The 27,751-nt window shown below is 43.5% G+C and overlaps 2 protein-coding genes and 5 non-coding genes across 7 annotated transcripts; all 7 read right to left on the minus strand.

Annotated features, from left to right (window-relative positions):
• Positions 1-4,353: 4,353 nt before the first annotated feature.
• LOC105064910 (olfactory receptor 1F1-like) lies at positions 4,354-6,241 on the minus strand. The gene is made up of 2 exons (XM_010949947.3): positions 5,328-6,241; positions 4,354-4,384 (listed from the first exon to the last, which is right to left on the minus strand). The coding sequence occupies exons 1-2, from the start codon at positions 6,239-6,241 to the stop codon at positions 4,354-4,356; spliced, it is 945 nt and encodes a 314-aa protein (XP_010948249.3).
• Positions 6,242-13,222: 6,981 nt separating this feature from the next.
• LOC105064812 (olfactory receptor 1F1) lies at positions 13,223-14,625 on the minus strand. Its single transcript, XM_010949831.3, has one exon. It carries the CDS (start codon positions 14,162-14,164, stop codon positions 13,223-13,225), a length of 942 nt encoding a protein of 313 aa, XP_010948133.2. The 5' UTR covers positions 14,165-14,625.
• Positions 14,626-20,771: 6,146 nt separating this feature from the next.
• TRNAK-CUU (transfer RNA lysine (anticodon CUU)) lies at positions 20,772-20,844 on the minus strand. The gene has a single exon. It is a non-coding gene; the product is annotated as a tRNA-Lys (tRNA).
• Positions 20,845-22,445: 1,601 nt separating this feature from the next.
• Positions 22,446-22,518, minus strand: TRNAR-CCU (transfer RNA arginine (anticodon CCU)). Its single transcript has one exon. It is a non-coding gene; the product is annotated as a tRNA-Arg (tRNA).
• A 2,628-nt stretch (positions 22,519-25,146) lies between these two features.
• On the minus strand, positions 25,147-25,218 carry TRNAP-AGG (transfer RNA proline (anticodon AGG)). The gene has a single exon. It is a non-coding gene; the product is annotated as a tRNA-Pro (tRNA).
• Positions 25,219-26,589: 1,371 nt separating this feature from the next.
• TRNAP-UGG (transfer RNA proline (anticodon UGG)) lies at positions 26,590-26,661 on the minus strand. The gene has a single exon. It is a non-coding gene; the product is annotated as a tRNA-Pro (tRNA).
• Positions 26,662-27,409: 748 nt separating this feature from the next.
• On the minus strand, positions 27,410-27,482 carry TRNAK-CUU (transfer RNA lysine (anticodon CUU)). The gene has a single exon. It is a non-coding gene; the product is annotated as a tRNA-Lys (tRNA).
• Positions 27,483-27,751: the final 269 nt, after the last annotated feature.

Here is a 27,751-nt window from a genome sequence, read left to right on the forward strand (position 1 = left end):
TCATGTCTGAGAGATTTGACCTCCTTATGATCTTGCCCAAGTAAGACTGTCCTAGTCTTTCATTCACTGCCATCATTGGACACGGCAATTCCAGAATCCTCTCTAGGAGATCTTTCTATCCATAATCCTTTCTGTTACCACTGTGTAGCAGAAAAACTATTTTCTACTGATAGTCAATGTCATAACATTAGAATCTCCTTTTGGTCAGTTTATCCAGTATCAAAAGGAGCCCATGTGAGCCAGCAGGAAGTCTCTTTGGAGCCCTGTGTTGCTAGGATAAAAAGCAAAATTTTGCAAGTAGGTCATTATGTACTACAAATAGAGATGCCCACTTCTACCTCTTGTTTCCTTGCCCCATAAGTTCCTGGTTGGGAAAAAGTTCAGCATATATTGTCCACTGGTATGAAACTTATAATGTAGCCTGTAAAACAGCAGGATAACCTTACAGAGTAACTTCAACTGGTGCCAAAATTAAGTCTTTAATAGACCATTTCTCTATTCCATAAGGTCAACTGCCCCTGATGATGGTGTAAAAGTAAATACAAAAGAATGCCATGGACCAGCTTATTCCTTGTATAAGTTATCTATTGTGAAGTAATTAATTATACCAAAACATAGCAACTTAAAACAGTAAACATTTATCTCACACAGTTCCTATGCCTCAGGAATCTGGTAATGGTTTAGCTGACTGGTTCTGGATCCTGGCTTCTCATGATATTGCAGTTAAATCATCTGCAAGGGCTCAGTCACCTGAAAGCTTGACTGTGGCTAGAGGATGAGCTTCTAAGATGGCTCACATTGCTACTGGCAGGAAGCCTCACATGGACTTTCCCATAGATCTAAATTGATACATTCTTGCAGCAGAGTAGCTGGTTTTCCCAAGAGCAAGTGACTCAAGAGAGCAAGCTGGAAGCCACAATATATTTTATGACGGAGTTCCAGAGGTCACACACCATCATTTCCACAACATCCTGTAGCTTATACAGTGCTATGGACTGAACGTTTGTGTACCCACAAAATTCATGTTGAAATCCTAACCCCCAGGGTGATGGCATTAAGAGCTGAAGCTTTTGGGAGATGATTAGGTCATGAGGGTAGAGCCCTCACCAACAGGATTAGTACCCTTATAAAAGCGACCTCAGAAAGCTCCCTTTTTCACCATGTGAAATTACACTGAAAAAAAATCACCATCTGTGAACCAGGAAGTTGGTTCTCACGAATATCAAAGTTGCCGGCATCTTGATCTTGGACTTCCCAAGATCAAAATCTTACCAGCCTCCAAAATGTGAAAAATAAATTTCTGTTGTTTATAAGCTGCCCAGTCCATTGTATTTTGTTATAGCAGCCCAAGTGAATTAAAACACATAGTCAGCCAAATTCAGTGTGGGAAGGGATTACACAAGACTAGGATGACTGGGGACCATCTTGACAACTGGCTACCATATTCCTTTTATTATAAAGTGAGTTCCTTGGTTAGAAACGATGTTAGTGGGATGCCAAGTTGATGAATAGATGCATTTGTCCCTAACACACATCATTCAACCTCAGGTTGATTAAGCACCTCCTTGTGTACACCAGTTTCCCTCTCCTGAATGCTTCTGCTCATTCCCAAATACCCATGCTCACTATAGGTTTTCTACCTATAACATCCCACTTCATCAGTTTCATTACATCATCTTGATTAAGTAGTGAGTGATGCCTCGGAAGTCATAAAGATCCTAAGTTTGACTTACCAGATTCAAATCTTAGGTCTCCAGTATAAGCCACTGTCTGCAGGATCAATTACATACATCAAAATTCCCTGCTAGACCAGAAATTTTGGGAAGCTTAAAGCAGTAATTCTCAACCATTAACGTACACAGACCTAGGAATGTTGTTAAAGTGACGATCCTGGCTCAGTAAGTCTGGGATGGAGCCTGAGATTATGTATTTCTAACAATCACCCAGGCAGTGAAGCCTGCCGGTGGGAACACAGAGTAGCAGGGGCTCAGCACCGGAGTAAAAGGAGCCCTTAATCCGAGAAATGTCCGAGTCACCTACACCGGTTTTTGCGCTGCTGGCTTTCCAGCCAACCTGCCTTTTGTAAGGATTCCACATTGGAAGTCAGACCATGACTTCCGACAGTGCCGGTATGTGGGAGAAGAGATAGGAATCCTGAACACCTCGTGACCCATCCTAACAGGGAAGGACAGACGGATGGGGCAGAAACCTAAAGGACTGAGACCAGGTGAAGTGTGGAAGACTCATGGGATCCGCCAGTTTTCCAGGTTTGGCGGGCATCAACCCCAGGGTGTCTCTTTATACCATTTCGGATAAACCGTTAGAGCCACTTACTGCAACACAGAACATTCGCTCCATTCTGGAGCTCCCAGACCGCTGCACTTCCAGAGGCTGCGCAGAGCTGAGGCCCCGCCCCTTCTTTCTAATTGGGCAGGATCACATGGAGCGCCGGGAGGGAGGGAGGGCTGGTCCGCTATTATTGGATAGTTAAAGAAAGATCTGCAAAGGGCGAGGCAAGGAGCGCCAGGCTACGCAACCTCTGATTGGCCCCGGAGGAGGACGTGTGCAGCGCTTCCGGGAAGAGAGAAAGCTGAGTCTGCGCCTCCCGCGCTGCGCCTGCGCGTGGCGGGCCGGCGAAGCGAGGTCCTCTTACCCGCGGCGAGGAGACTCCTGACACAGGGGAGGTAGGGGGTGGATGTGTAAAACTCCAGGTAGCCCCAAAAGCTTAATTTTCAAGATAAATCATATTTCAATGCAATGTTTTTAAAAAGCAAAATTAATGCGAAAAAATCTTCGAAGAAAATACCCAAATTTTAAAGACAAAATCAGTAAGATGGAAATTAATTTAACAGTATTTAAGCCCTTTAGTTGATCAAGAAAAATTGTGAAAAATGACAAGTTCTCTATGGTGAAACCGAGATAGGCAAAGAAATAGATTTTGAAAATGTTACTGATGTTTGATTCCACTGAAAGTGGTGTCAAATATACATACCAACCAGACATTTGTTAAAGCGGTTGAAACTGATTTTATTCAGTAACTGCAGTTTCCCTTTTATCCTGGGTATATGGTCCAAAACCATGTGAATGCCTGAAACTACAGATCTACTGAATCCAAATATAGTGGGGGGTTTTTTCCTATACATATATACCTGTGATAAAGTTTTATTTGTAAATTAGACAGTATAAGAGATTAACAACAGTAATTACTAATAAAATAGAACAATGATAACAATATCCTGTAATAAAATTTATGTGAATATGGTCTCTCAAAATACCTTACTGTACAAATTTAATGCTTTTCTGTCTTAACTAAGCACACATTATGCACTGTGGCTGTAACTTTTGCACTTTGGGATGCAACAACAAAACTAGTACAAATTTCTTTTTTCCTCTCAATTTCACAAAAGATTCATTGTTGCTGTAGATCTTAGCAACCTCAGCATATGATGTTTTTATTCTTTCCTTATCAAGTTGAAAAGTTTCACCTTTTCACTTAAGAGAAGCACTTTATGGCTTCTCTTTGGTGAACTCAAACTGCCAGCATCACTCCTCTTGCACTTTGGGGCCATTAACAAGTGAAATAAGGGTTACTTGAACATAAGCACTGCGAAATAAAGACAGTCGATCTGAAAATCCAGAGAGCTGCTAAGTGACTAATGGTAGAGATACACTGGACAAAGACATGATTCACATTCCGGGCCAGGCAGAGCAGGGGTGGCATGAGATTTCATCAAGCTATGCAGTGTGGTGTACAATTTAAAACTCATGAATTATTTATTTCTGGAATTTTCCATGTAATGTTTTTGGACCACACTTGACCACAAGTAACCTAAAATTGCAGAAAGGGTAACTGTAGATAAGAGGGGACTGTTGTACTAACTGTAAGGGAAGGGAGCTGAGCAATTTCTGCAGAGATGATCAGGCATTTTAAAGGGAGAATGAGGGAGTAGGGAGGGGGAATGATGGGGGCTTGAGCAGAGTTGAGGAAGTGAAAAATTACAAAAAGCAGGACAAGAAGGTTAGTCCTTGTGAAAATGTTCTGGAAAAAAATTAGCCATGAAAAAATTACATTAAAACATGCTAAGGCTTCAATATGGCTTGGAAGGTGGCAGAGAGCTGAACCAAACCCATTAACTCCTTTAGGGAACTTTCTCATTTTCCTCTTCGGTGACTTGCCACATTGATTCAGTCATATAATCATTTATTCAGATAAATAATAATTGTTCAGTAACTACTACATCCTGGGTACTGCTGAAAAAACTAGATCTCTGTACTCATGGAGATACAACCTAGTTGGGGTAGGGAGCATGGGGAGAAAAAGACAAAATAATTCCCTCAGGGTATCAATTTCTGCTATTCTTCATGAAACACTGTACACTTCACATGAACCAGACCAAGTGCCCAACACTGTGTACAAACGTGAATAATGACCCATTCCGTGTTGCAAGGGCCTTGTATAATCATGGTGGAAGACCCAAGAAGAATGCAAACAACCGCAGAAAGTTGTACAGGACCTATGGGAAAGACAAGGCAAGGAATTCTATTGTGATGGAGAATTAGATTCCTAGGGCTGCCATAACAAAGTACCACAAACTAGATGGCTTTAAACAACAAAAATGTACTGTCTCACAGTTTTGGAGACTAGAAGACCAAAATCAAGGTGTTGGCAGGGTTGATTCCTTCTGAAGTTTGTGAAGGAGAATCTGTTCTAGTGTCTGTGGCTGCCAACAACCCTTGGTGTCATTTAGGGTTGCTTAGTGCAAGCAATCCGTAGTGATGCTTGTAGACGCATCACTTCAATCTCTGCAGCTGTTTGCCAACCCAGAAAGTACATTAAAATGGCCAGGGAAATTTTAAAAGGAAAAAAAACCAATGTCCAAGTCCCACCAGAAAGATTATGATTTAATTGGTCAAGGTTTAGTCCAGCATCAGTATATACACTTTCAAAGCCCCTCAGGTGATAATATCATGCATCTAAGATTGAAAACCACTGCTGTAGATTCTGAGGTCATTTCCAAAAGGGAAATGCCAAAATATTTGTTACATGTAACTTTTCAAAGCGATCACTTGAAAGGAAAAACTTGACCTTTATGCAAAGTAGTTTAAAATACAATAATTAGAAACATACAATTACCTGTTTAAAGGAGTAGGTTTGTACTTAAGTCAGAGTTCATTGATAAGTATCTATTCAGAATATTTCTTTACTCTCAGTTCTTTGCAGATACTGACAGACAGATTGCCACATTTCAGTGAGCTGGAAAAGATTTATATGCCTGCGAATGATAGGTCTATGGTACTTTCATCAGTAAGAGCATATTTTCTTGCCAATCATTTTTTGAAGAGACCCTTTCAAGTCCCTGTTCCTCAGGCTGTAGATGAAAGGGTTCAGCATGGGAGTCACCACTGTGTACATCACGGTAGCTGTGGTGTCCTTCTCAGACAAGTGTGAGGATGAAGGGTTGAAATAAACACCAATGATGGTGACATAGAAGAGGGAAACCACAGCCAGGTGGGAGCCACAGGTGGAGAAGGCTTTCCATCTTCCCTTTGTGGATGGGACTCTCAGGACAGTACAGGTGATAAGGATATATGATACCAGAATGCAGATAAATGGGGTGATCATGATCAGAGCACCCTCAGTCAGAATCATCATCTGATTGATGCGTGTGTCTGAGCAGGAGAGTTTCAGGAGGGGGGTCACATCACAGAAGAAGTGGGGGATGGTGTTGTCTGCACAGAATGAGAGCTGAGCCATCAGCAGGGTGTGCAACAGAGCATTCAGGCTGGCAATGACCCACGACCCAGTGACCAGCAGAGCACAGAGCTGGTGGGTCATCTTTGCTGAGTAGTGTAAGGGGTGGCATACAGCGACAAAGCGGTCATAGGCCATCACAGCCAGGAGGAAATTGTCCATGTCAGTAAACTCAAAGAGAAAATACATCTGTGTGAGACACGCAGAGAAGGAGATGGTCTGGCTCCCGAGCATGTGGTTGGCCAGCATCTTGGGGACAGTGGTGGAGGAGAAGCAGATGTCCACGAAGGACAGATTGCTGAGGAAGAAGTACATGGGGATGTGCAGGCGGGAGTCCATGCTGATGGCCAGGAGGATGAGCAGGTTTCCCAGGACCGTGGCCAAGTACATGCTCAGGAAGAGCATGAAGAGGAGCTGCTGCTGCTGGGGCTGCCTGGAGAGCCCCAGGAGGAGGAACTCAGAGACACTTGACTGGTTTGCCCCTCTCATGAGCTGGACCCAGGAGAATAGACAACAGTGAAATCAGAAACCTAGACAAATCAGACTCCAGGCAGGATCACACCTGCAAATCAGTTCACAGAGTTGTTAAGAGTGTCATTCCCACCCCACCTACACTCCCAATCTCCAACACTCGGTTCTGATGTTTTTCCGACTGGACTCACTGATTCTTATTTTGTATTGAAAAACACACATTAACACTGAGAAACAGACAGGCAACTACACAGATGGACTCTATATGTGTCTCTGCTTAAATTTCCCAGTTCTTCCCCCACCCACCTAACTCCTAGGTGGGTCTTAAAGAGTCGTGGGGAACAGTTGATCAATTATGGGTTCATCTTGAGTGACATCTGATGGACTCGGGACTCCTGCTATTAACTTCCTGTATCTGGAAGACACGGGAGAGAAGGTTTCTAGAAGAATTTCATGTCAATAGATACCAATGTAATCTTACCCGAGGAGGTTGGTGATATTGCTGCCAGGTTTTCTTCACATCTGCATAACTAGTCAATGCTTCTGTTCATTGTAGGGACTGGGATGTCTTGGAAACACAGGAAGGTACTGAGTAAGTGAGGAGTAGGGGTTCATGGTCTTAGTCTTCAGTACAGGAAAGATGTTTGGGGCAATTACAGAGCAGCTGTTTACAAGAACTTCACAACCATTGGGACCAGATTCCCTGAGAGCTTCATTAGAGGAAAGAAAAGAATAATTGCCTTGCCTACTTTTTGGCCCCTTTATACAAAAATAATGATGATAAGGAATATTGTCTAAGGTTTAGATATAACTCTCAGGTGAAAACTTGAAGACGTTAGGAATGAAGCCAGCGCTATGGAGATAGATTCCAGACTAAGTTCCCTGGGACCTCAAACCTGGGACCTGGCTGACCTGGGCCTGTGCCCACAGATGTGGAAATTCAGTGATAAAGTCCTTGTTCTCCTCACTTCCTTTGTTCAGACCTGGGGCTATTTCTGTGTTTTCCGTGCAATTCTTGCTTTCTTATGTTTGGTTATATTTAGAGAAGATTAGTGATGTCTCATCTTCTCCATTTTGTAAATTGGAACGTTGAGAGCCCGTTACAGAATTGAGCTTAATCCATAATCACACCTTGGTTAAAGGAAAGACTGATTGTAAGAGAAACTCTCCAGGAGAACCCAGTGTACTGTAATTTACAAACTCCAGGCCCCAAGGCAGATACCTTTGGGGATGTCTGTCCAGCTCACAGTGTTTAACCTTTTTTCTGAATGGAACTGCTAATTCACACAGCAGTGATCGTGAGGTCCCAGCACCATGTTTATACCACATTCCCTCCACTTCACCATAGCTGGTTGGACCAGGGTATTTGGAGCTGGCATTGACGGACAGGCAGTCCATACCACTATGTGGCTTGGCTGGAACACGTAAATCCAGCCCTCTTCTGCCTGCCCATAACTAGCCCATGGACTGAGGAGCAGAGAAAGGCTGAAGGAACAAACACAGGGAGAAGAGAAGAGATTTGTTGGAGAAAATCCTCGTGGTTTTCTAATTCTGGGTTCGAGTCCTCACCTGATGATTCGTTACATTCCAGAAAGTTTCACACAAGGTTCTTGTTACAAATAATAAAAACAAATGTAGAGGGCTGGTATAGCTCAGTGGTAGAGACTATGCCTAACGTCTGTGAGGTCGTGGGTTCAATCTCCAGTACCGGCATTAAAACAAATAAATGAATAAACCTAAAGTGAGATTGAGAGTACCTGGTAAAAGGTACTTGATAAAGTTACTTTTTTAAAAATAATTAATTAATTTAAAAAACCAGTATGGCTAATATTAGCAGAAAGGGATTTCATTAAAAGAACACTGGGTAGGGGGAGGGTATAGCTCAGTAGTAGAGCGGGTGCTTAGCATACATGAGGTCCTGGGTTCAATCCCCAGTACCTCCGCTTAAAAAATAAATGAAAAATATTGAGTCCATCAAAGGATGAGTGGATAAGTAAATTGAGGCCTGTTTACACAATGGAATATTAAGCCATAAAAAGCCTTCATGAAGTCATGATACATATTACAACATGAATGAACCTCAGCATCATTATGCTAAGTGACAGAAGACAGACACAAAAGGTCACATATTGTATGATAGGACACCTGAATGGAGAAATCCAAGGGTCAGATAATTTGGGCCAATAGTTCAGGCGAAGCGCTGGTTTCACATCGTTCAAAGTTAACAGCACATAAGTTTATCTGAGGCTGTAAGAGTGGATGTGATTGTCCAGGGAAAGGGTATAAAATGAGAAAGAAGAAAAATCCAAGAATAAAACCCATGAGGATAGTAACATATAGCGAGTTGATGGAAAGAGAGGCCAGCAAACGTGCTCTGTAGAGGTAGGAACCAGGAAACAATCAGGGAATGAGAAGAAAGCAGTGTCTTAGAAGCCAAAAGCTAAGTTTCAAAAAATATATATCAATCATGTATTGTCACAGTGATAGTACATGACAAAACTCCTCAACCTCAACAGATTAGAAATGCAATAAGCTTCTATTCTTGGTCTCAAGGTCAACTTGAGCTTCAGCTTGGAGTTATCTGTGCTTGGCACCAGGGTGTGGGTTGGGCTTGGCACCAGGCTGTGGGTTGGGCTCATGTCCTTTCTTCCTGTGTCCTCCTGGGTCTCAGGCTAGAGAAGCAGCAGTGACCCAGAGGACGTTCTTCTGGTGTAACAACGGAGTGCAGGAGGGGAAACCCAACTGTGCAAGCCTGTTTGAAGCCTCTCCTTAGGTCACGTGCACTGACATCTCATTGGCCAAAGCAATCCATGTAGCCAAAACCCAAGTCAAGGATCAGGAAAAAAGCACTCCATCTGCCATGAGGCCATGGAATGGACACAGACATGTAATTGTATTACTAGAGAGTGAAAGACTGAGATGCATAATTTATTCCATCATAAGAACCTATTGGTAAACAATGCCAATGAGATGGAGAAATTAAGTAAAGAACTGTATAGTATCAATTATATGTTGTAAAATTATTTTTTAAAGAAAGCACCAAGTGCAGTTTACAACGTGTGTTTTATAACATGGTGAATCCAATCCAGCCTAGTGGTTAAGCATGTGTGTTTTGGTCAGCCAGCATAGCTTAGCTGTTCTTATTCTTGTCACAGTATCTTTAAATTTAAATGAAAAAGTGAGAAGGAAAAATATTCATAATGCAGGGATTTTAGATATTTTTCGTTCTCCTTGATAACCTTCTGCATTTTCCATAAAGTTTCTTCAATAAGCAGTGTTGAAATGTGCAGAGTCTGAGATTTTACCCTACATGCAAGTTAACAATCTAGTCTGCTAGTTTCATGAGTTGTGGCAGAAGACACAAGAATCTTGCGTCAGAGACAAAGGAGTTTAAGGCATAACTCATAGATATTGTGGGTTCAGTTCCAGACCACTGAAATAAAGCAAATATTGAAATAAAGAGCGTCACATGAATTTTTTGGTTTCCCAGTGCATATAAAGGTTATGTTTACACTGTACAGTAATAGTAGCCTATTAACTGTGCAGTAGTATCATGTCTAAATAGCAACGTACATACCTTATTTTAAAAACACTTCATTGCTAAAAAGTGCTAGCCATCATCTGAGCCTTCAGAGTCATAGCAACATTTTGCAACAGTAACATTAAAGATTACTGATCACAGATCATTGTAAAAATATAATAATTAATAATAATTTTAAAGTTTGAGATTTTGCAAGAATTACCAAAATGAGACACAGAGATACAGAGTGAGCAAATGCTGGTGGGAAAACTGCACCAAGAGACTTGCTTGACACAGGGTTGCCACAAACCTTCAATTTGTAAAAAACACGATAGCGATAGTGGTGAATCACAGTAAAGTTAAGCATGATAAAAGGAGGTATGCTTGTATCACTCATAGCAATAGTAGGAGCCAGTGCATCAGCACTTACTTTACTGATGTGCAGAATGATGTGAATAAGGCCACACATCACCTGTATACACAATAGGAATGAAAGAGGAGAGAATCCCCAAGCTTAGGAAATCAAATCTTTTGTCATTGAAAATAAGCCTGCCTGACCTTTGCCCCAGAAGAATACATTATATTTACCATACTAGATAGGGAAAAATCTGGCCTTTGCTCTGGAAAGACACACCATTTTTACCTTCCAATGCTCATTATACCAACATCGTTGAAAAAGTAGTCTAGAATGAAAGCAGTGAATGTCTCTGCTCACAAAATGTGCAGAAAAGCAAGAGACACGTGGTGAATTGTCTTTTTCACAATACATGCGTGAATTCTGTACTCATAATGTTTTGTTTTTAACAGTGAATGGGAGTTGGAGCCATTCATTGTTGACTATTCTTTCTAGTATAGAATTATACTTATTTTTTTCCTCAGGTACTAGAAGCTTAAAAAAAAAAAGATACTTACACACAGGAAAAGAATCCTTCATCCAAGTCAACTCTTTTAGAAAGTCTGAGAGAATGAGCCAACATAAGCCAAAAGGAAGCAGAGGTAGTGATATTAATATGACTATCACTTCACTGAAGTAGGGGGAATGGCATAGCTCGGTGGTAGAGCATGTGCTTAGCATGCGTGAGGTCCTCGGTTCCATCCTTGGTACCTCTGTTAAGTAAATAAATAAAAATAAGCCTAATTGCCTCCTGACCCCCAAGTATGCTTAAAGAGGAAAAAGATCTTTCTGTTACTAACAGATACAATCCATAATGAATATATAACATCCACGAACCTCTATTCCTTCCATAACGCCACATCAAGTCAAAAGTTAAAAGCTATTAGCATATAAAGAAAATAGTTGAAACGTTAATTACTTTACAGATCAATCAATAAATAAAAACATTAAGTATCCAAATACTATAATCGTCATATATATTTATTTGAATTTTATTTCACAGATACAACTATGACATAGAAGAAACCAGACTGAAGTCCTTTCCACATAAAAAAAGACCCCAAGAATCCAGCAGGACCCTCAAATGAGGAAGGATAAATCTGAGCTGGGTGTTCATGGGCAGAGTTGGTTAGACACAGTGGAGCTGGGAGTCCTTGTGAATGTCGCCACCATGATGCAGAGTCAGATTTTAATGGAGGATAAAGTAAATTTGAGCTCAGAGAGCTGAGACCTGATGCCACAGGTGGATCCCAGTGTGGACCCCAAAGGGATGTGAGCATCAGTGTTGCAGCAGACAGACCAGGGTTCCCAAGCTACACTGGGTGCTAGTAACTCACACAATTGTGCCACTGGGAGGGTCCGGTTCTCTCTCTCCACCTGGCAGGACAGGCTGACTCCTTTCAATGAGTTTTTGGGATGCTTTGACACCAAGAGAGAGGTACTAGACCCCTTGCTAGTATTAACAGGTGGGGTGAGGCAGAAACAATGAAGAAATACAGGACTGATGGAAAATAGGTCATGTGTTCTACCTGTGACATTAAGGAACACAAAGACCTATACACCAGGAAGCATGAAGCAGTGCTATTTACAGCACAGAAACCCTTGAAATTGTTCAGAGTCAGGGAATGGATAAATTATATTGTATCCATGAATAGATTAAATATTATGCAACCATTAAAATCACATTTCTAAGACCTTTACTGACATGGGAAGAAGGAGGTGGAAAATTGGAACACCAAATTATACGGAAATACTGCAGCCAACTTTTCAAAAACTATATTCGTTAAGTACAGTAATGTGGTTATCTTGGAGCAGCAAATGTACAGGCTATTTTAATTTTCTTCTTTATGATTTTTGATGCTCCATAGTGGTTTTTTGCCATTCACAAAAATATATTTCAAATGGGTTTATCAAATATACTCTCTTTAAGTCTCTAAAAATATGTTATGAAAATGTAGGTATTACCTATCAAAAACAAAAAAATATTGTTTTTAATGGGGAAATTTAAAAAATTCCTTCTCAAGTAAGACTGTCCAAATTAAAAACTAAGGCAATATTCATTCATCCATTTATTTTCCCCTTCAGCTGGATTTGAGTATTGCCTTTGGTCTAGGAGCAGTGCCAGACACTGGGGTACAAGGTGAATAGTATGTGAACTTGGGTATGGAGGGTCTCATAATCTGTGGAAATCCCTTGTGCAGAGGAAGACTAAACCAAAGAAAACATAGAGCTGGAGAAGCAGAAGAGAGAATCAGGAGGCCGCGTGGAGGAGAAGGCATTTGACTTGGCATTTGAAGGTGTCGGAGGGGGTTGCTAACCAGAGTAGGACTCAGGGGAAGTTGGTCCTGGAAGAAGGATTTGTTTCCCTGGTATTGAAGATGGTCCAGCTGACCCTGTCCTCTAAGATCCAACAGCCAATCAGGATGCTCACAGAGAGTGCCCCCACCCCGACACCATTCTTCACTGCTTCCCCTCTTATGCTCCGGGCCACTTGTCCACCTGGGCCTCTAAGTCTCACCTGAAATATTGCTATCCACTTTAGTCCTCATATTTTACTGTTCTTTTATCTGAGTCTCAAAACTAATTTAGTGAGCATTTTTGTGACCCAGACTTTATGACTGACCATGACAGAGAACATATAAGATGAGATCTACCAGTGATTCTCCACACACACATTAGAAGTGAGACTTTTAAAACCTCAGTGTCAGGGCCCCCCCCTCCAGAGATTCTGATCTATTTGATCAGTGTTGGGACCTGGACATCGTGGATCATAGCTTCCAGGTGATTTTTAATGTTAAAAAATATGTGGAGCATGTATTCTTCCAAACATACCACTTAAAAAGGAAAAGCTGGACTTGGGTGTAAAATAATTCAGAATTTACTCATTAAAAAGAAGTCTATGGGACTGTGAGACTTCTACTTGGTAGATGCAACAGGATTACAGGTGAATTAGGTCCACACACAAAAAAAATGATTGCCTTCTAGGTGGCCCTAGCACAGACATAAATATGTTTTGTTTTTGACAAAACAGCTCAATTGATAAAAAAAAAAATTTGTGTGGGGATGAGATTCAGTTTTGATTCTCTCATTGGACAGAAAATATCTTTCTGCCAACCACTTTTCCAAGAGCCCTTATCATATCTCTGTTCCTCAGGCTGTAGATGAAAGGGTTCAGCATGGGAGTCACCACTGTGTACATCACGGTAGCTGTGGTGTCCTTCTCAGACGAGTGTGAGGACAAAGGGTTGAAATAAACACCAATGATGGTGACATAGAAGAGGGAAACCACAGCCAGGTGGGAGCCACAGGTGGAGAAGGCTTTCCATCTTCCCTTTGTGGATGGGACTCTCAGGACAGTACAGGTGATAAGGATATATGATACCAGAATGCAGATAAATGGGGTGATCATGATCAGAGCACCCTCAGTCAGAATCATCATCTGATTGATGCGTGTGTCTGAGCAGGAGAGTTTCAGGAGGGGGGTCACATCACAGAAGAAGTGGGGGATGGTGTTGTCTGCACAGAACGAGAGCCGAGCCATCAGCAGGGTGTGCAACAGGACATTCAGGATGGCGATGACCCACGACCCAGTGACCAGCAGAGCACAGAGCTGGTGGGTCATCTTTGCTGAGTAGTGTAAGGGGTGGCATACAGCGACAAAGCGGTCATAGGCCATCACAGCCAGGAGGAAATTGTCTATGTCCACAAACATGAAAACAAAATACATCTGCGTGAGACACGCAGAGAAGGAGATGGTCTGGCTCCCGAGCATGTGGTTGGCCAGCATCTTGGGGACAATGGTGGAGGAGAAGCAGATGTCCACGAAGGACAGATTGCTGAGGAAGAAGTACATGGGGATGTGCAGGCGGGAGTCCATGCTGATGGCCAGGAGGATGAGCAGGTTTCCCAGGACCGTGGCCAAGTACATGCTCAGGAAGAGCATGAAGAGGAGCTGCTGCTGCTGGGGCCGCCTGGAGAGCCCCAGGAGGAGGAACTCAGAGACACTCGACTGGTTTGCCCCTCTCATGGGGCTGGGAGCTTGGGCCCAGAGGCAGATAAAGCAGGAAAAATTCAAAAGCCTGGAAAATAATGGTTAAAATGGGGCAATAAGAAAATAACAGGGAAACAACCCAATCCAAAAACTGCAGAAGATCTAACAGACATTTCCCCAGTGAAGACATACAGATGGCCAGGAGACACAAGAAGAGATACTCTATACCACTAATTATCAGAGAAATGCAGATCAAAGCCACAATGAGTATAGCACAGGGAGCTATATTCAATACCTTGTAGTAGCCTATAATGAAAAAAATATGAAAAGCAATATATATATATAACTGAATCAGTATGCTGTACACCAGAAATTAACATTGTAAACTGACTATACTTCAATTTAAAAAAACAGAAAGGAAAAAAAACTACAATGAAGTATCACTTCACACCAGTCAGAACAGCCATTATTAAAAAGTCCACAAAGAATAAATACTGGAGAGGGTGGAGGAGAAAATGGAACCTCCTGCCCTTTCTTGTGGGAATGTAATTTGGTGTAGCCACTATGGAAAACAGTATGGAGATTCCTTAAAAAACTTAAAATTCACTTACCCTATGATCTAGCGATCTTATTCCTGGGCATATATCTGAAGAAAACTCTAATTTGAAAAGATACATGCACCCCAATGTTTATGGCAGCACTATTTACAATAACCAAGACATGAATGTAACCTAAATGTCCATCAACAGATGATTAGATAAAGAAGATGTGGTATATATATATACAATGGAATACTACTCAACCATAAAAAAGAATAAAATAATGCTATTTGCAGCAACATGAATGGACCTAGAGATTTCATATAAAGTTAAGTCAGACAGAGAAAAACAAATATCATATGGTATCACTTATCTATGGATTCTTAAAAAATGGCACAAATGAACTTATTTACAAAACAGAAACAGACTCACAGATGTAGAAAACAAACTTATGGTAACTGGCAGGAAGTGGGAGAGATAAATTAGGAGTCTGGGATTTGCAGATATATACTATTATATATAAAATAGAAAAACACCAAGGGACCACTGTTTAGCACAGGGAACTATAGTCAATCTCTTGTAATAACCTATAATGATAAAGAATATGAAAAAAATATATATGTATAACTGAATCACTTTGCTGCACTCCAGAAACTAACACAACATTGTAAATCAACTATACTTCAATTAAAAAAGAAAAAAGAGGACTATGGCAAGGAGAAAGGCTGTGTAACATAGGCGGGGCATCAGAACTTTGCTCCCTGTGTGTTTTGGTCAACAGTGGCCCTCTTTGGCCTCCATTCCTTTATCAGCATAATGAGAGGCATTTGATTACGCATATGCAGTCCCTCCACAAGTACACTGAGAGACTGTGACGGTGGTTTTGTCTGTAAATCCTTTATATGATTAAACTTTCTACCATAACCATGTATTTTTTAGTTAGTATCAAAAACAACACACATGGGTGGGAGGGTCTAGCTCAAAGTGGTAGAGCACATGCTTAGCATGCTCCCAGATTCAGTCCCCAGTACCTCCTCTTAAAAAAGTAAGTAAATAAACCTAATTACCTTCCTCACCCCCCTCCAAAAAAAAAAAAAAAACCCACTACGCATACAGAAATATTAACAGAGACTTATTATTTATAATACATACTGGAGAACACATGTGTAAATGTTCACCACAGAGACTGAGTTGTAGTAAGCATACAGCCTAACATAGGGTACTGATGTCATTATATCATTAGTGCTGTTAACTTAGAGAACATTTTTTCAGTTCCATCATCTCTAATATGGGCGTGTTACGCATTCCTAACACGACTGCTCTGAGGATGATATCAATCAAAAACTGCTCCCAGGGTGGTAATGATAGTATCATTGCTGCTGTTTCCTGGGCTCACATTTTGGAACACTTTACAGAGCTTTGAGCCAGCCCTTCTTGGTTATGTCTGCTGAGCTCCCTAAGACTAACTTGTAAAATTAAAAAGGAAATGACCCAGAGTTATGGGCAGAAACTCAGCCAATTTGTTTCTCCTACAGTTCAAGGTCTCATAAACAGATCACATATACTGGTCCTGATGGGGGTGAATGCAAGGAACTGCTGTTGGTCTCAACTCTTTCTGTGACTCCACTCCGAAGGGCGATGTGGTGAGGCGCACCCCCTTAAAGATTTATACCTTAGCAAGCATATATTGATGAAGTCCCACTGATCTCTCACCCAGGAAGAATGATAGTCTTCACAGTCACCAGAATTCCCAGGCTTGCTTCCTTTTACTTGACCTGGCCAGAGATTATTATTCTAAGGGAGAGAAGTAATTGGGCTTTCAAGATAAGTCTGAATGAACGAGAAAGAGTGCGCGGACTCAGCCCTGCCAAGGGTGTCAGGAAGGGTGTTTGGGGGTATCACAGGGCCAGCTCTTCACAGGAGCCTCGATGGCCATGGGGGCCATATTCCCCGAGAGCCTCATTAGAGGCAAGCAAAGAGTAATTGTTCCTTCTCCTCCATGGGCTTTTTTGGATCCAACACTGACAACAAAGGCCTGTCAACAGGGTCATGTATTCTAAGTGAAGTAAGCCAGAAAGAGAAAGAAAAATACCATATGAGATCGCTCGTATGTGGAATCTAAAAAAAAAAAAAAAAAAAAAAAAAAAAAAGGAACATAAATACAAAACAGAAACAGACTCAGAGACATAGAATACAAACTTGTGGTTGCCAAGGGGGCGGGGGGTGGGAAGGGACAGATTGGGATTTCAAAACATGGAATAGATAAACAAGATTTTACTGTATAGCACGGGGAAATATATACAAGATCTGTGGTAGCTCACAGCAAAAAAATGTGACAATGAATATATGTATGTTCATGTATAACTGAAAAATTGTGCTCTACACTGGAATTTGACACAACATTTTAAGATGACTATAACTCAATTTAAAAAATGTTAAAAAAAAATGGGGTCATGTAATTGCTGCTTCAGGACTTGGCAACATTGGAAATGATGCAGTCTTGGGGGTAATTATTAGCAACAACACTTCTGCTAGAGAAAACTCACAATTCTATATTTTATCCCCCACCCAAGTTGGGATAGTGTCCTTGTTGGTAAATATACATGACACTGGATAGGGATTAAGAGAATAAACTTTAGGTTCACACAGATCTGTACTGAATTCCCAGACCCACATTATCCGTTGTATGACCCTAAGAAAGCTACCAATCTTCACAGAATTACAAAATTTCACCATCTGTAGAGAGGAGAAATAACCTTGTAGAGTTGTGCTGATTAAATGAGGTAGTTTATGTTAAACACCTAATGACCCCTCACCTCATCAATGCACTAGGCTGGGGCCATGTGCACTAGGTTGAGATTAAAAGTATTAAGTAATATTTATATCCTTTGCTCTCTGCTCAATCATCTGTGTTCTGCATAAATATCATTTGGAAGTAATGTCACATGTTTATCTTCATATGTAATAATCATTTTTATAAGGAGTCAGTTGACAGTCTTTCATCCTATATTTTAATTTGGGGGTAAATAAGGTAAAAATAGGAGCCATTGCTGAGTTCATCTATAAATTGGTAGGACGTAGATGTCAATGAGGAACAGAAAATTCTTTTTTTTTTTTAAGGTGTAATTTTTTTTAACATTTTTATTGATTTAAAATCATTTTACAATGTGTCAAATTCCAGTGTTCAGCACAATTTTTCAGTCATTCATGGACATATACACACTCATTGTCACATTTTTTTCTCTGTGAGTTATCATAACATTTTGTGTATATTTCCCTGTGCTATACAGTGTAATCTTGTTTATCTATTCTACAATTTTGAAATCCCAGGCTATCCCTTCCCACCCTCCACCCCCCGGTAACCACAAGTCTATGTTCTCTGTCTGTGAGTCTATTTCGGAACAGAAAATTCTTGAGTCCAGTATGTATCACTTTAGCTGTTCTGAAGGAAAGACCTGGCATTAAGGTGCCCATAAAGCTTTTGATCTTATGCATTACAAGGTTTACTTTCCTGAGTTGATAATATTAAGAGCTACTCACAAAAACCGTAAACCTGGGTCAGAAGAGGCAGCTGGATTCTTTTACAAAACCGTCCTCTGGAAATCAGAGTGTTCCTCTAATCAATCTTCTACTTTGGGTTATTTATAAACAATATATTCCTCATGCTGACTATAGCGTCTTAATAAATATCATTAATCTGCTCCCAGTAACTCAAAATAAGAATCTCAGGGCTATAATAAGCCCTCATGTCTCCATCAGACACATGTTATGACATCAAATTCTATCCATTCCATCTCCAAAAATAGGCCAAACTCCCCATACACAAAATTAATTATCAAAGGTCTGGGAAGGAGGGGGAGAATAGTGGCTGGATTAGTAAAGCCATTGTTTTCAAGTGACAGGAAATCAACTCATGTCAGCTTAAGGAGAAATGGAATCTATTGGTTGATGTAATTGCACTGTCCAAAGTTCTTCTTGCAAAGCTTGTGTGTTTCAGGCAGGGCTACATTTAGGGACCTAAATAATGACATCAAGATCAGTATTTCTCTATCTCTCTACTCTGTTTGCTTCTGTTCAACTTCATTCTACAGACTGTCTCTGTCTCTCTTTTATGTGGCAGGCAAATTGGCCACCAGTAGTTCCGAAATCACACCCTCCCAGGCTAGCAATCACAGGGCGCATGGAACTTCTCTCTACCAGTGTTTATTGCCTCTGTTGTAAAGCAAGGCTGTGATTAATCATTCTTGGATCATATACCCAAATCAGAATCAACCATTCCTGATGGAAAAGTGGAATATTAGGGTCATTCTGGGTCATAAACCCAGTCAATTACATGTGGGAATCCAATGATGCTCTTTATCACCAAGACTAAATGGAGAAAGGGAGGAGTTTCCCAAACAGATCCAAAAAAATCGAAATGGGAAGGAATGCCCCGGAACAAAAAGATCTAGTTACTATAACCCCCTAGAGTCACTCCATCAGCTTACCTGAGTTGAGCAAAAGATTGTAGAAGAAACACTTAAGATACAAGAATAAATCAGTAAGCTATTTTAAAAGTTAAGCTTAACTAAAAACAAAATACAAAAACTGTAATCAATGACAACCCAGTATCATTGAGGACCCCTATCACCCAGGACTTGGTTTCTAAATACCGATCTCTACTAAAAGGAAATAGGGTTCCTTAGAGAAAGGGCTGAATCCATGTCTAGGCAGAAAAAAGACAAGGTGAGTCTAGGACATTATGTGTGTGCCAGAAAAATAAGGAAATTCTCAAAGTCCAATGTGGGCATATATAAACTATAAATGACTTTCTAATGGATCATCATATCCATATATCGTGTTTGATGTACTATTCTTTCAACTGTTATTCAGGCTTGAAATTTTTCAAAATAAAGATTTGTAAATAAACAGATTGTTTAAAAAGAACAAAGATGTCAGCTTGAAAGGGCTCTCCCACCAGTCAAATTTGGAATAATCTGAGCATCAAAAATAATAACTCTAAGTGATTATAAAAATACTAAATATATTAAAATCTGTGAATCAATAGTAATACTGTTTTTAAAAGAGAGAAAAATTTAAGGTAACTTGCCATAACTGAAGGTGACAGTTAATAATTAAGAGAATGAATTTAGCATTTACCTTGTCTTTTTAAAATGACCTTTGGTTCATTCCTTGGTTTGGGCATCAAAAAACTAAATAAATAAAATAAAATAAAATGATCTTAAGTTCATCACATATTCATGGGGAAAAGGTCTTCTTTACAGAATAATGGCAGTCAAGAAATATAGAAAAATGATAGAACTGGGAACTGCTAATTGCAGGTAGGCAAATATACCATTATAAGAACTGCTTTTATAAAGTCACTACCACCAACCATCTTTACCAGTAACAGACAATTTGTCAAGTAATCAGATTACATCACTAATACCTACAATTCTAATGCAACATCATAGGATTTTCTAAAGCTTTCTCTGTTTCCAGCTCTACCAGTGAGAAATCTGGCTCCCGTTAGCCTCAATATATTAACTTATTTGTTCAGCCCTCTGTACATAGCCTATTTCCTGACCCCACCAGGCTGCCTTCTGGGTGGGCCATCACAGGATAAGTTCCTGTTGGCCCCGTTGTCTGGCCCTGTGCCAAGTGAGCCCTCCAGTCAGATCCCACGTAAGAACTGTTTGCATCAATATTTAGGCCCTTGATTCTGTAGACAAGAGGCTCACAACCAGAAACAATTTTGCTCTCCAGGGGACTTTGGCAAATGTATGGAGACATTTTTGGTTGTCACGTCCAAGGGGGTGCTACTGGCATCTAGTGGATAGAGGCCAAGGACGCCGCTAAACATCCTGCAGTGCACAGGACAGTCCCCCACAGCAGAGAATGGTCTGGTTCAAACGTCAAAAGTACTAAGGCTGAGAATATAATACATCTCATTGATCACTTGTATATTATTATTTGGGAAATTACAATAAACTGATTAAAATAAAATATAGTATTAAAATTAATTTCACTTAAAAATTTTAATGGAGCTACTATAAAACTCCTAATTACAAACAGACAGTTGCTGACTCTGGGATCCCTCTAGGAGGTACAGTATATCCCATTGTCGCCCAGCGTGGGGCTCGAACCCACGACCCTGAGATTAAGAGTCTCATGCTCTACCGACTGAGCTAGCCGGGCACACGACTAACCCCTTTAGCTTCAGAAAAGAGTGGGTACACATCACTTACATGACTGCCAGGATGAATTGGGAGCAGCACCGACTGTTGACAGGAGGAGAAGCCCACCTTAGCAGAGCAGATTTTGACCCGGGTCTCCCAGTAAGTATGTGGAGCAGGGGGTCCGCTACCTGAAGGCATCGAAACCCACCGGGCACGTTCCGGATGGGAGTGTGCGTCTTCCTCCGAACTCTAGGCCCCAACAAATAGGAGGCCACTGGCCTAATGGAGTCATTCATTCATTCAAGTGTTAATTGAGTGCCTAATGTATGCCAGGCATTGGGGATACAGCAGTTAACAAAGGGGATTTTTAAGATAGAGGAATAAAGGGGGTCGGATTCCGGATCGGAAGAAGTTGACGCTTTTCATTTTTGTTTCCTTCCTCACCAGGCCCGACGTCTGCGGTTTAACCGAGCAGAGGAACATTTAACCCGCACACAAACAGTTTTAAGAGTCTTTTTAGGGGCGATTCTCTCTCCTGTTCAGATATTTGTCCGCTTTAGTTATTAAAAGTAGAGAGGAAGCCCTGGAGGCGGCTGGTCTGACATTTTGTTGCGAACCCCCGCACCCGGAGCCAAAAGCACTGCCGGACCCACCCCGCCACCACTGCCCCAATCCTCTTCCCAAAGCCGGACTGGTGGGGTGTTTCCGAGGACACGGGGCCTTCTGGTCATCAAAGTGATCACTGAGTCAGACGCCAGTGAAGGATAGAGTTTGCTAGGCCCCAAATTTTGACTGACACCAAGACTCCACCAACAAGGAACCATAAAAAATCATAAAAGTAACTATACTGAAATAATAAAAGTCCAGGCAGAAAGTCACTCACAATCCTAACCCAGATCAGGTCCACATTATCATTGGTCCACGTCACTTCTAAGTCTCCAGCAAGTGCCCATTCAATTCTTACACTTTCACATATCAAAGATACAGCGTCTGCTCCCCATGTTTTCTGTTTACCTTTTGAGCTGCATATTTTTACATCTGGCTAGAATCTTTTTCTCCCCTCCCTCCTTAGGCCCAAATGTTCACAGCCTTTCACACCTGGCTCTTTCTTGGACCATCATGCACAGCTGGGGTTGCGAAGTTACTGTTGTTTTAGAAGAGTTGAATCATACACGTTTTTCATAGAGTGATCTTCCAAGTCAATCGGGATAGATTGAACGTTCTTTTCTGAGGGTGAACACTGCTAGTGAAACAAAATGTATTCGATTTCTCTCCTACAAATGGTTATTCCCCTCCGCCTTTTATTTATCATTTACCAAACTCTATAAAACATTCTCGAACGTACACCAGTAGTTTTATCTTTGAGACAGATTCACAGAAGTGGAACTGGAGGATCAAGGAGGTGTATATACCAGATTGCTTTCCAAAAATTTGAGTGAAACCACACCTTGCCCCACTAAGATGTATGGGTACACTGCTTTTCTCCTTGCCTTCATTAGAGATAGTGAAGAATCTTTCAATTTTATATCACATTCCTAATCTTTCAATTTTATATAATGTTCCTTTTAATGTTATAATCCAAAAGCATCACTATTTATCCAAGGATGATATCCCCCACACTACCCCAGGTGGGACTCGAACCCACAATCCCTGGCTTAGGAGGCCAGTGCCTTATCCATTAGGCCACTGGGGCAGCTACCAAAAAAGCTTCCTCAGGATATAAGAAGGAATAACTCGTCACCAGTGGCTGGACAGTAATCCAGAAATTGGTTTGGGTTCTTGCCCCAAACTTGGCTGAGTCTCTACAGTATTCCAGCCTCTATTCAAGTCTCCAGGAATACAGTCGTGATCAGAACAGACAACTGCCCCTCCCGACGGAACTCCTGAGCAGACCGCGCCCTCGCGGCCGAAGGCAGCCGCTTCTCCCTGGGTTTTGATGGCTCCTCCAGCGCTGGCTCCGCCGACTCTGGCTCATCAGCTTCCTCCAGAAGCCCCACGCTCCAGAACACACTGGATTCTCCTTCGGGAGACGAATTCAGGGAGGGACTCTGGCTGGATCAGTCGATGCAGAGTTGGACCGGACCACCCTGCACTGTGTGTGTAAACTTTCGGTCCTCCAGGGATTCGCTTGACCGAAAACCCGGTAGAACGCAGGACTGGAGGAGGACAGTGCGGCACCAGCACGACAGGCAATGGGGAGACCACCCCTCTGCACCCGCCGAGGCTCGCCGCAGCCAGAGCCCCCTAGGGCTGGGCGCCGTAACTTGGGGCTTGGGCAAAGCCCAGGAGACAGAGGGCGCCCAGAATGTTCTACCTCAGGCTTCGCTTTTCCAGAGCGAAAGCCAGACCAACCCCCGACCCCCACCCTTGGAGTTGCCCAAAGCCGAAGTCCCTGGTATCTGGACACACCCACTGCACTTTTCCCTTGAGGCTTGTAATTTATTCAAAGGTAAAACTTCAGCAGAATCCGGAGCCGCTCCAGATTCTTTCCCCCATCCCCACGGAGAGCTCCTGGGACCTCAGAGACTCCTTTCACCACCTCCCCACCCCAAATTTATCCCCCCAAATTTATCCTTTATGATTTGAGCAACAAGATTATCTAACACACAATCCATATTCGAGTTTCCTCCAGTAATGTCCTTTATGGCAAAACAAAAACAAAACAAAACAAACAAACAAACAAACAAATACAAAGCTCCAGGACAGAATCAGAGAACACACTTTTAGTTGCATCGTCTTCTAATCTCCTTTGTCGCACCAGTCCTGGCAATTTGGTCACAGGTCCAGATAGATGGCGAAGGGGCTGGAGCCGCCACCTTTGAGACTGCAGGGGAACCAGTTTGGGAGGAACACGGCTGTCACTGAGAAGAACTAGGAGGCTGTAGACGTGGACCCCTTGCTCTTGGGGTGTGCTTCGCCCTTAGGGTGCACAAGTTCTCACACACGCTCTCTTCTTACTTAAATCAATCGCATTTTAGCAGAAGGCAAGAGATGGAGAGGCCCCATGCAACATGCTTTCTAGAAGCAGCTGACCGCCCGTTTGGGATGGACGAGTGTGTTTCTGCACATAGTCATCTTTTGGCGTCACAGATTTTCGGAGGAATACAGGAGCAGGTCTTAGGCTCTGCCTTGATGTCCCAGAGCCCGAGGCGGTCACGTTTACAGGGACTAGCACGTGCCCTTACTGCGACCGCAGCTTTGGGGGTCCAGAACCCCTCTGTTTTTCACATCCATTTAAATTGGGTCTAGGATTTCTTTAGTCTCCCCAAAGCAAGCTTTTCACTGCTTTGAAGTTTGTTTGTGTGTTTTTAATATCCAACACTGGCAGCTGCTTTTCGCAAGAGGGTTGGTCCCCCAAATCCCGCGCATTCGTGTTGCTGGAAACCACAAGTCTCTGCCGGAGTGTTTTTCTTTGTTAACTCCTTTAAAGCTATTTTAACCAATAAGTTAAAGTTTAAAAAAAAGACTTTAGGAGAGAGACAGTTCTCCCCAGGAAATCTAATTTGACAGTTTGCTTTGAGGTTCTGCGATGGACTCTAAAGAGAGAGATTTGTCTTGAGGGGTGGCCCTGGCTCATGGTTGCCCAGAAAGCTGGGAAACTTCGTCCTTTATGGAAAGCAGCTCTTTGGGATTGGAACTCCTGAATGTTCAAAGTCAAATCCCATGTGGGCTCTCGGACGCCAAAAAAGGGGCCTGTCAGTCTGACGTTCAGAGCGGGGCACAGGACCCCTATCCTGACAGCAGGGACCCCAGGACTCGGTCCCAGGCCAGGGCTCTGGGAACCTTTCCTGATCTGGTGTAGAGGGACCAGGGTAGACGGGGGAATGCCCAGGTGAGGGGTGAAGAGGAAATGGAGGGAGGAGTAGGAGGAAGAAAAGGGAAGAAAGAAAGGGGAGGAGGGCCTCAGGTGCTGTCTCTAAGTGCCTTACCCCATCCCCCACGTTTGGTAGTCAGGGAGGATACATTACCGGACGCTTAGCTGGGGGTAGTTGAGTCTCACTGGAGTAATTGCTGGACTTGAACCCTGAAAGATGTGTGACTTTGGGACACTGTTGCTTCTCATGTATTTTTCTCCCCTACCGGCCTTGAACTGAACCTGTTGGAAGCCACAGGCCAGCGCCCTGCAAAGGGATGTCCGCAGCCCTGGACTCTCGAGATTCCTACTAAAAATTAAAAAGCACCAGGGACCAGTTTGGGTCTTTTAAATATTTCCTCTTATTTTCCTCTTGCACAGTCGGGTTTCCATGCCCAAGGTCTGGGGACTCAGGGCTGTTCCCAAATCTCTGAGGAGAAAGGAAATGTTTTCATATAAAACTAGAACGGGCTCGTCCGGGATTTGAACACGGGACCTCTCGCACCCTAAGCGAGAATCATACCCCTAGACCAACGAGCCACGCAAATTATGGCGTTTGGCTCTCCTCTATGACTACTTGGCGTCCCGGGATGGGACAGGCGGGGCCAGTGATGTGGCGCGGGGAGGAGACTCCAATTTCAGATACGTCAGGAAGGATTGAGTTCAGGGACTGATGGATGCGGAGAAAACCTAGAGGTCCCCGCGCCAAGTAGGCAGCAGTCACTGTGCACCCTACAACTCATTGGTCCCCGCCGTCCCCGCCCGCCGCCCCTCCTCTGAGTTCTGACACAAAGAGCCTCCAGCTAGGAAAGGCCACAGGTCTTAAGTCCCTCCGCCGCTCTTCCATCACTTCGCAGGTCTCGCAGCCGCGAGCGCACTGGGGACCTTCTGGGCAAAAGCTGGCCAGGAGCTCCCGGTCGCGCGGGGCAGGAGGACAGCTCAAGAGCGGGCGGGGATTCGCGGAGGGTCCTTGAGCCGCGATCTCTGGGATGCCCGCTTTGGAGGAAGTCGAACCCCCAAGTTGAAGCACCCATTGGTTGCTCAACAAACAACTGAAGAGTGCACGGAGGAAACAGCCACTAGCTCCTCTGCCCCTCCCCGGTGCTCCCGCTCCTCCCGGCTCCGCTGCCTTCTGCCCCGGCGAGATCGAAACCAAGAAAGCAAGCTTCGGATGTGGGCCTCCAACCCACGAGGCTGACTTTGAGATTCGCTTTGTTCTATCTACTGAACCAGCCGGCCAGCAACGGTCCTGGCTCTCAGATGCCCTAGGAATTGCCTGGCGTCAAGGGGTGGCCCCTTGGAAGGAGGTGGGTCAGCCCACCAACCAGACCCCGCACCAGGGCTGGTCAGCGATGCCCTCCCCAGCTCATGAGGAGGAGAAGGCAGGTTCTCCAGTCCCCTCAGAACTGAGAGAGCCGCGTCCAGGGGTCGGGGATCGGGTTCCGGGGCGGTCTCTGCTGCTGGTCCGTCCTTTCCCTTGTCCAAGCGTGCCCCTACGTCCACCCACTCCCTCACACATCCGGATCCATGGCGCGATTTCTTCGCTCTCTCGTCTGGAAAGGCCCCAAAGCCGAGACCGGGATCCAACACTGAAATTCTGCCCCGGAAAGCTCGGGTCTTTCTCTCTTTTCCTCCCTCACCACTAAAACGCACCCTAAAACGCACCTTTAAGTAAGAGTAGGGCTCACCTGAAACTTAAAGCAGTGATCATCTTAAACCGTACAGTAAAGAGATCTGTAACACCAGAGAAACCAACGATACATTTCCCTTTATTCTGTTTCCCGGAGTTGTCTCCTTTGAGGTTACCGCAGGATCCCAGTCGGGGATTGCTGTCTGCGTCCCCCCTGACGCTCCAGGTCCCTTCCCGACATAGTGTCAATCCTCCGCTGAAAACGCTGAAGAGAAAAGGGAGGACTCATCCGGGACTTGAGCCCGGGACCTCTCGCACCCAAAGCGAGAATCATACCCCTAGACCAACGAGCCACCGCATGATTCCTCTCTATACGCTGGTCCTTCTGCAGGTGAGGTATGGGGAAGCTCGCCCCGATGGCTCAGTTGTTAGCGTGTGCACCTGTGAATCCAGCCCTGTAGGTTCGCGGGTTCGCAGCCGCCGTCAGATTTCAGGGCCAAGGGTTAGATCACCCACTCCACGCACAGCCGGAACCGGATGAAGACTTGGCGCAGCCGCAGCTCCCAGCTCTCAGGAGGTCCCTGAAACTTTCCAACATCAGGACCTCCACACATCTGGCCTCAATGGAGGCAGGAGACTAGCAGCGGTGTCCTGGGTCTGCCAGGGATCACGGCTCTCCTGCAAGCTGTCCCACACCGGGCCTCTGGAAGGAGACAGAACAGGCATTGTAACTACTGAACATCTAATCCTATAATCAATCCTCTACTTGACCAGATCACTGGAGTCAATGTCTCTAAGCGAGAGGAATAGGTTCTCTGGGTGGCTCATTGGTCCAGTAGTATGATTCTCAACTAGGTGCAAGAAGGTGGAATTCCCAGAGGTATCGAGGTTTTCTCACTTTCTTTCTCCCAGGGTGGAAAACCCTTGTCTGCCTAAAGGGGGCCGATTCTCCCCTTGTCCTGATGCTTGCTCCGCTGGGCTTCAGAAGCCCCCAAGAAAGGCCCATCCACTGCAAGTACATTTACTTGTATCAAGCCCCTGTGCCCTGAACAGAGCATGTTTTTAGAGTGAACTGGAACCCCACATAAGCAGTAAAAGGCACGCTCAATGTGGGGCTCGAACCCACGACCCTGAGATTAAGAGTCTCATGCTCTACCAACTGAGCTAGCCGGGCAACCACGGAAGTAAAGTAGATAAATTTTTAGGTTAAAACCGAGTCTCAGCGTGATGCCAGGGTCTGTTCCAGATCATGGACGTTTTCAGCCGTGTATACTGTCTTCAACCACAACTCCCACAGTCAGTCGTAGTCTTAGATCCCAGATAGTGCCGGGTGCCGAGTTGAATTCGGTCTCTCTCTGTGCCTTGACAGAGCCTGAGGCCCATCTGTTGATGTCCTAGGTCCCAGCACCAACCTGAGGCCTGGAGAGGTGGGTGCCTCATCTT

The sequence above is a fragment of the Camelus bactrianus genome, chromosome 18 (genome assembly GCF_048773025.1).
Source record: "Camelus bactrianus isolate YW-2024 breed Bactrian camel chromosome 18, ASM4877302v1, whole genome shotgun sequence".
Lineage (NCBI taxonomy): Eukaryota > Metazoa > Chordata > Mammalia > Artiodactyla > Camelidae > Camelus > Camelus bactrianus.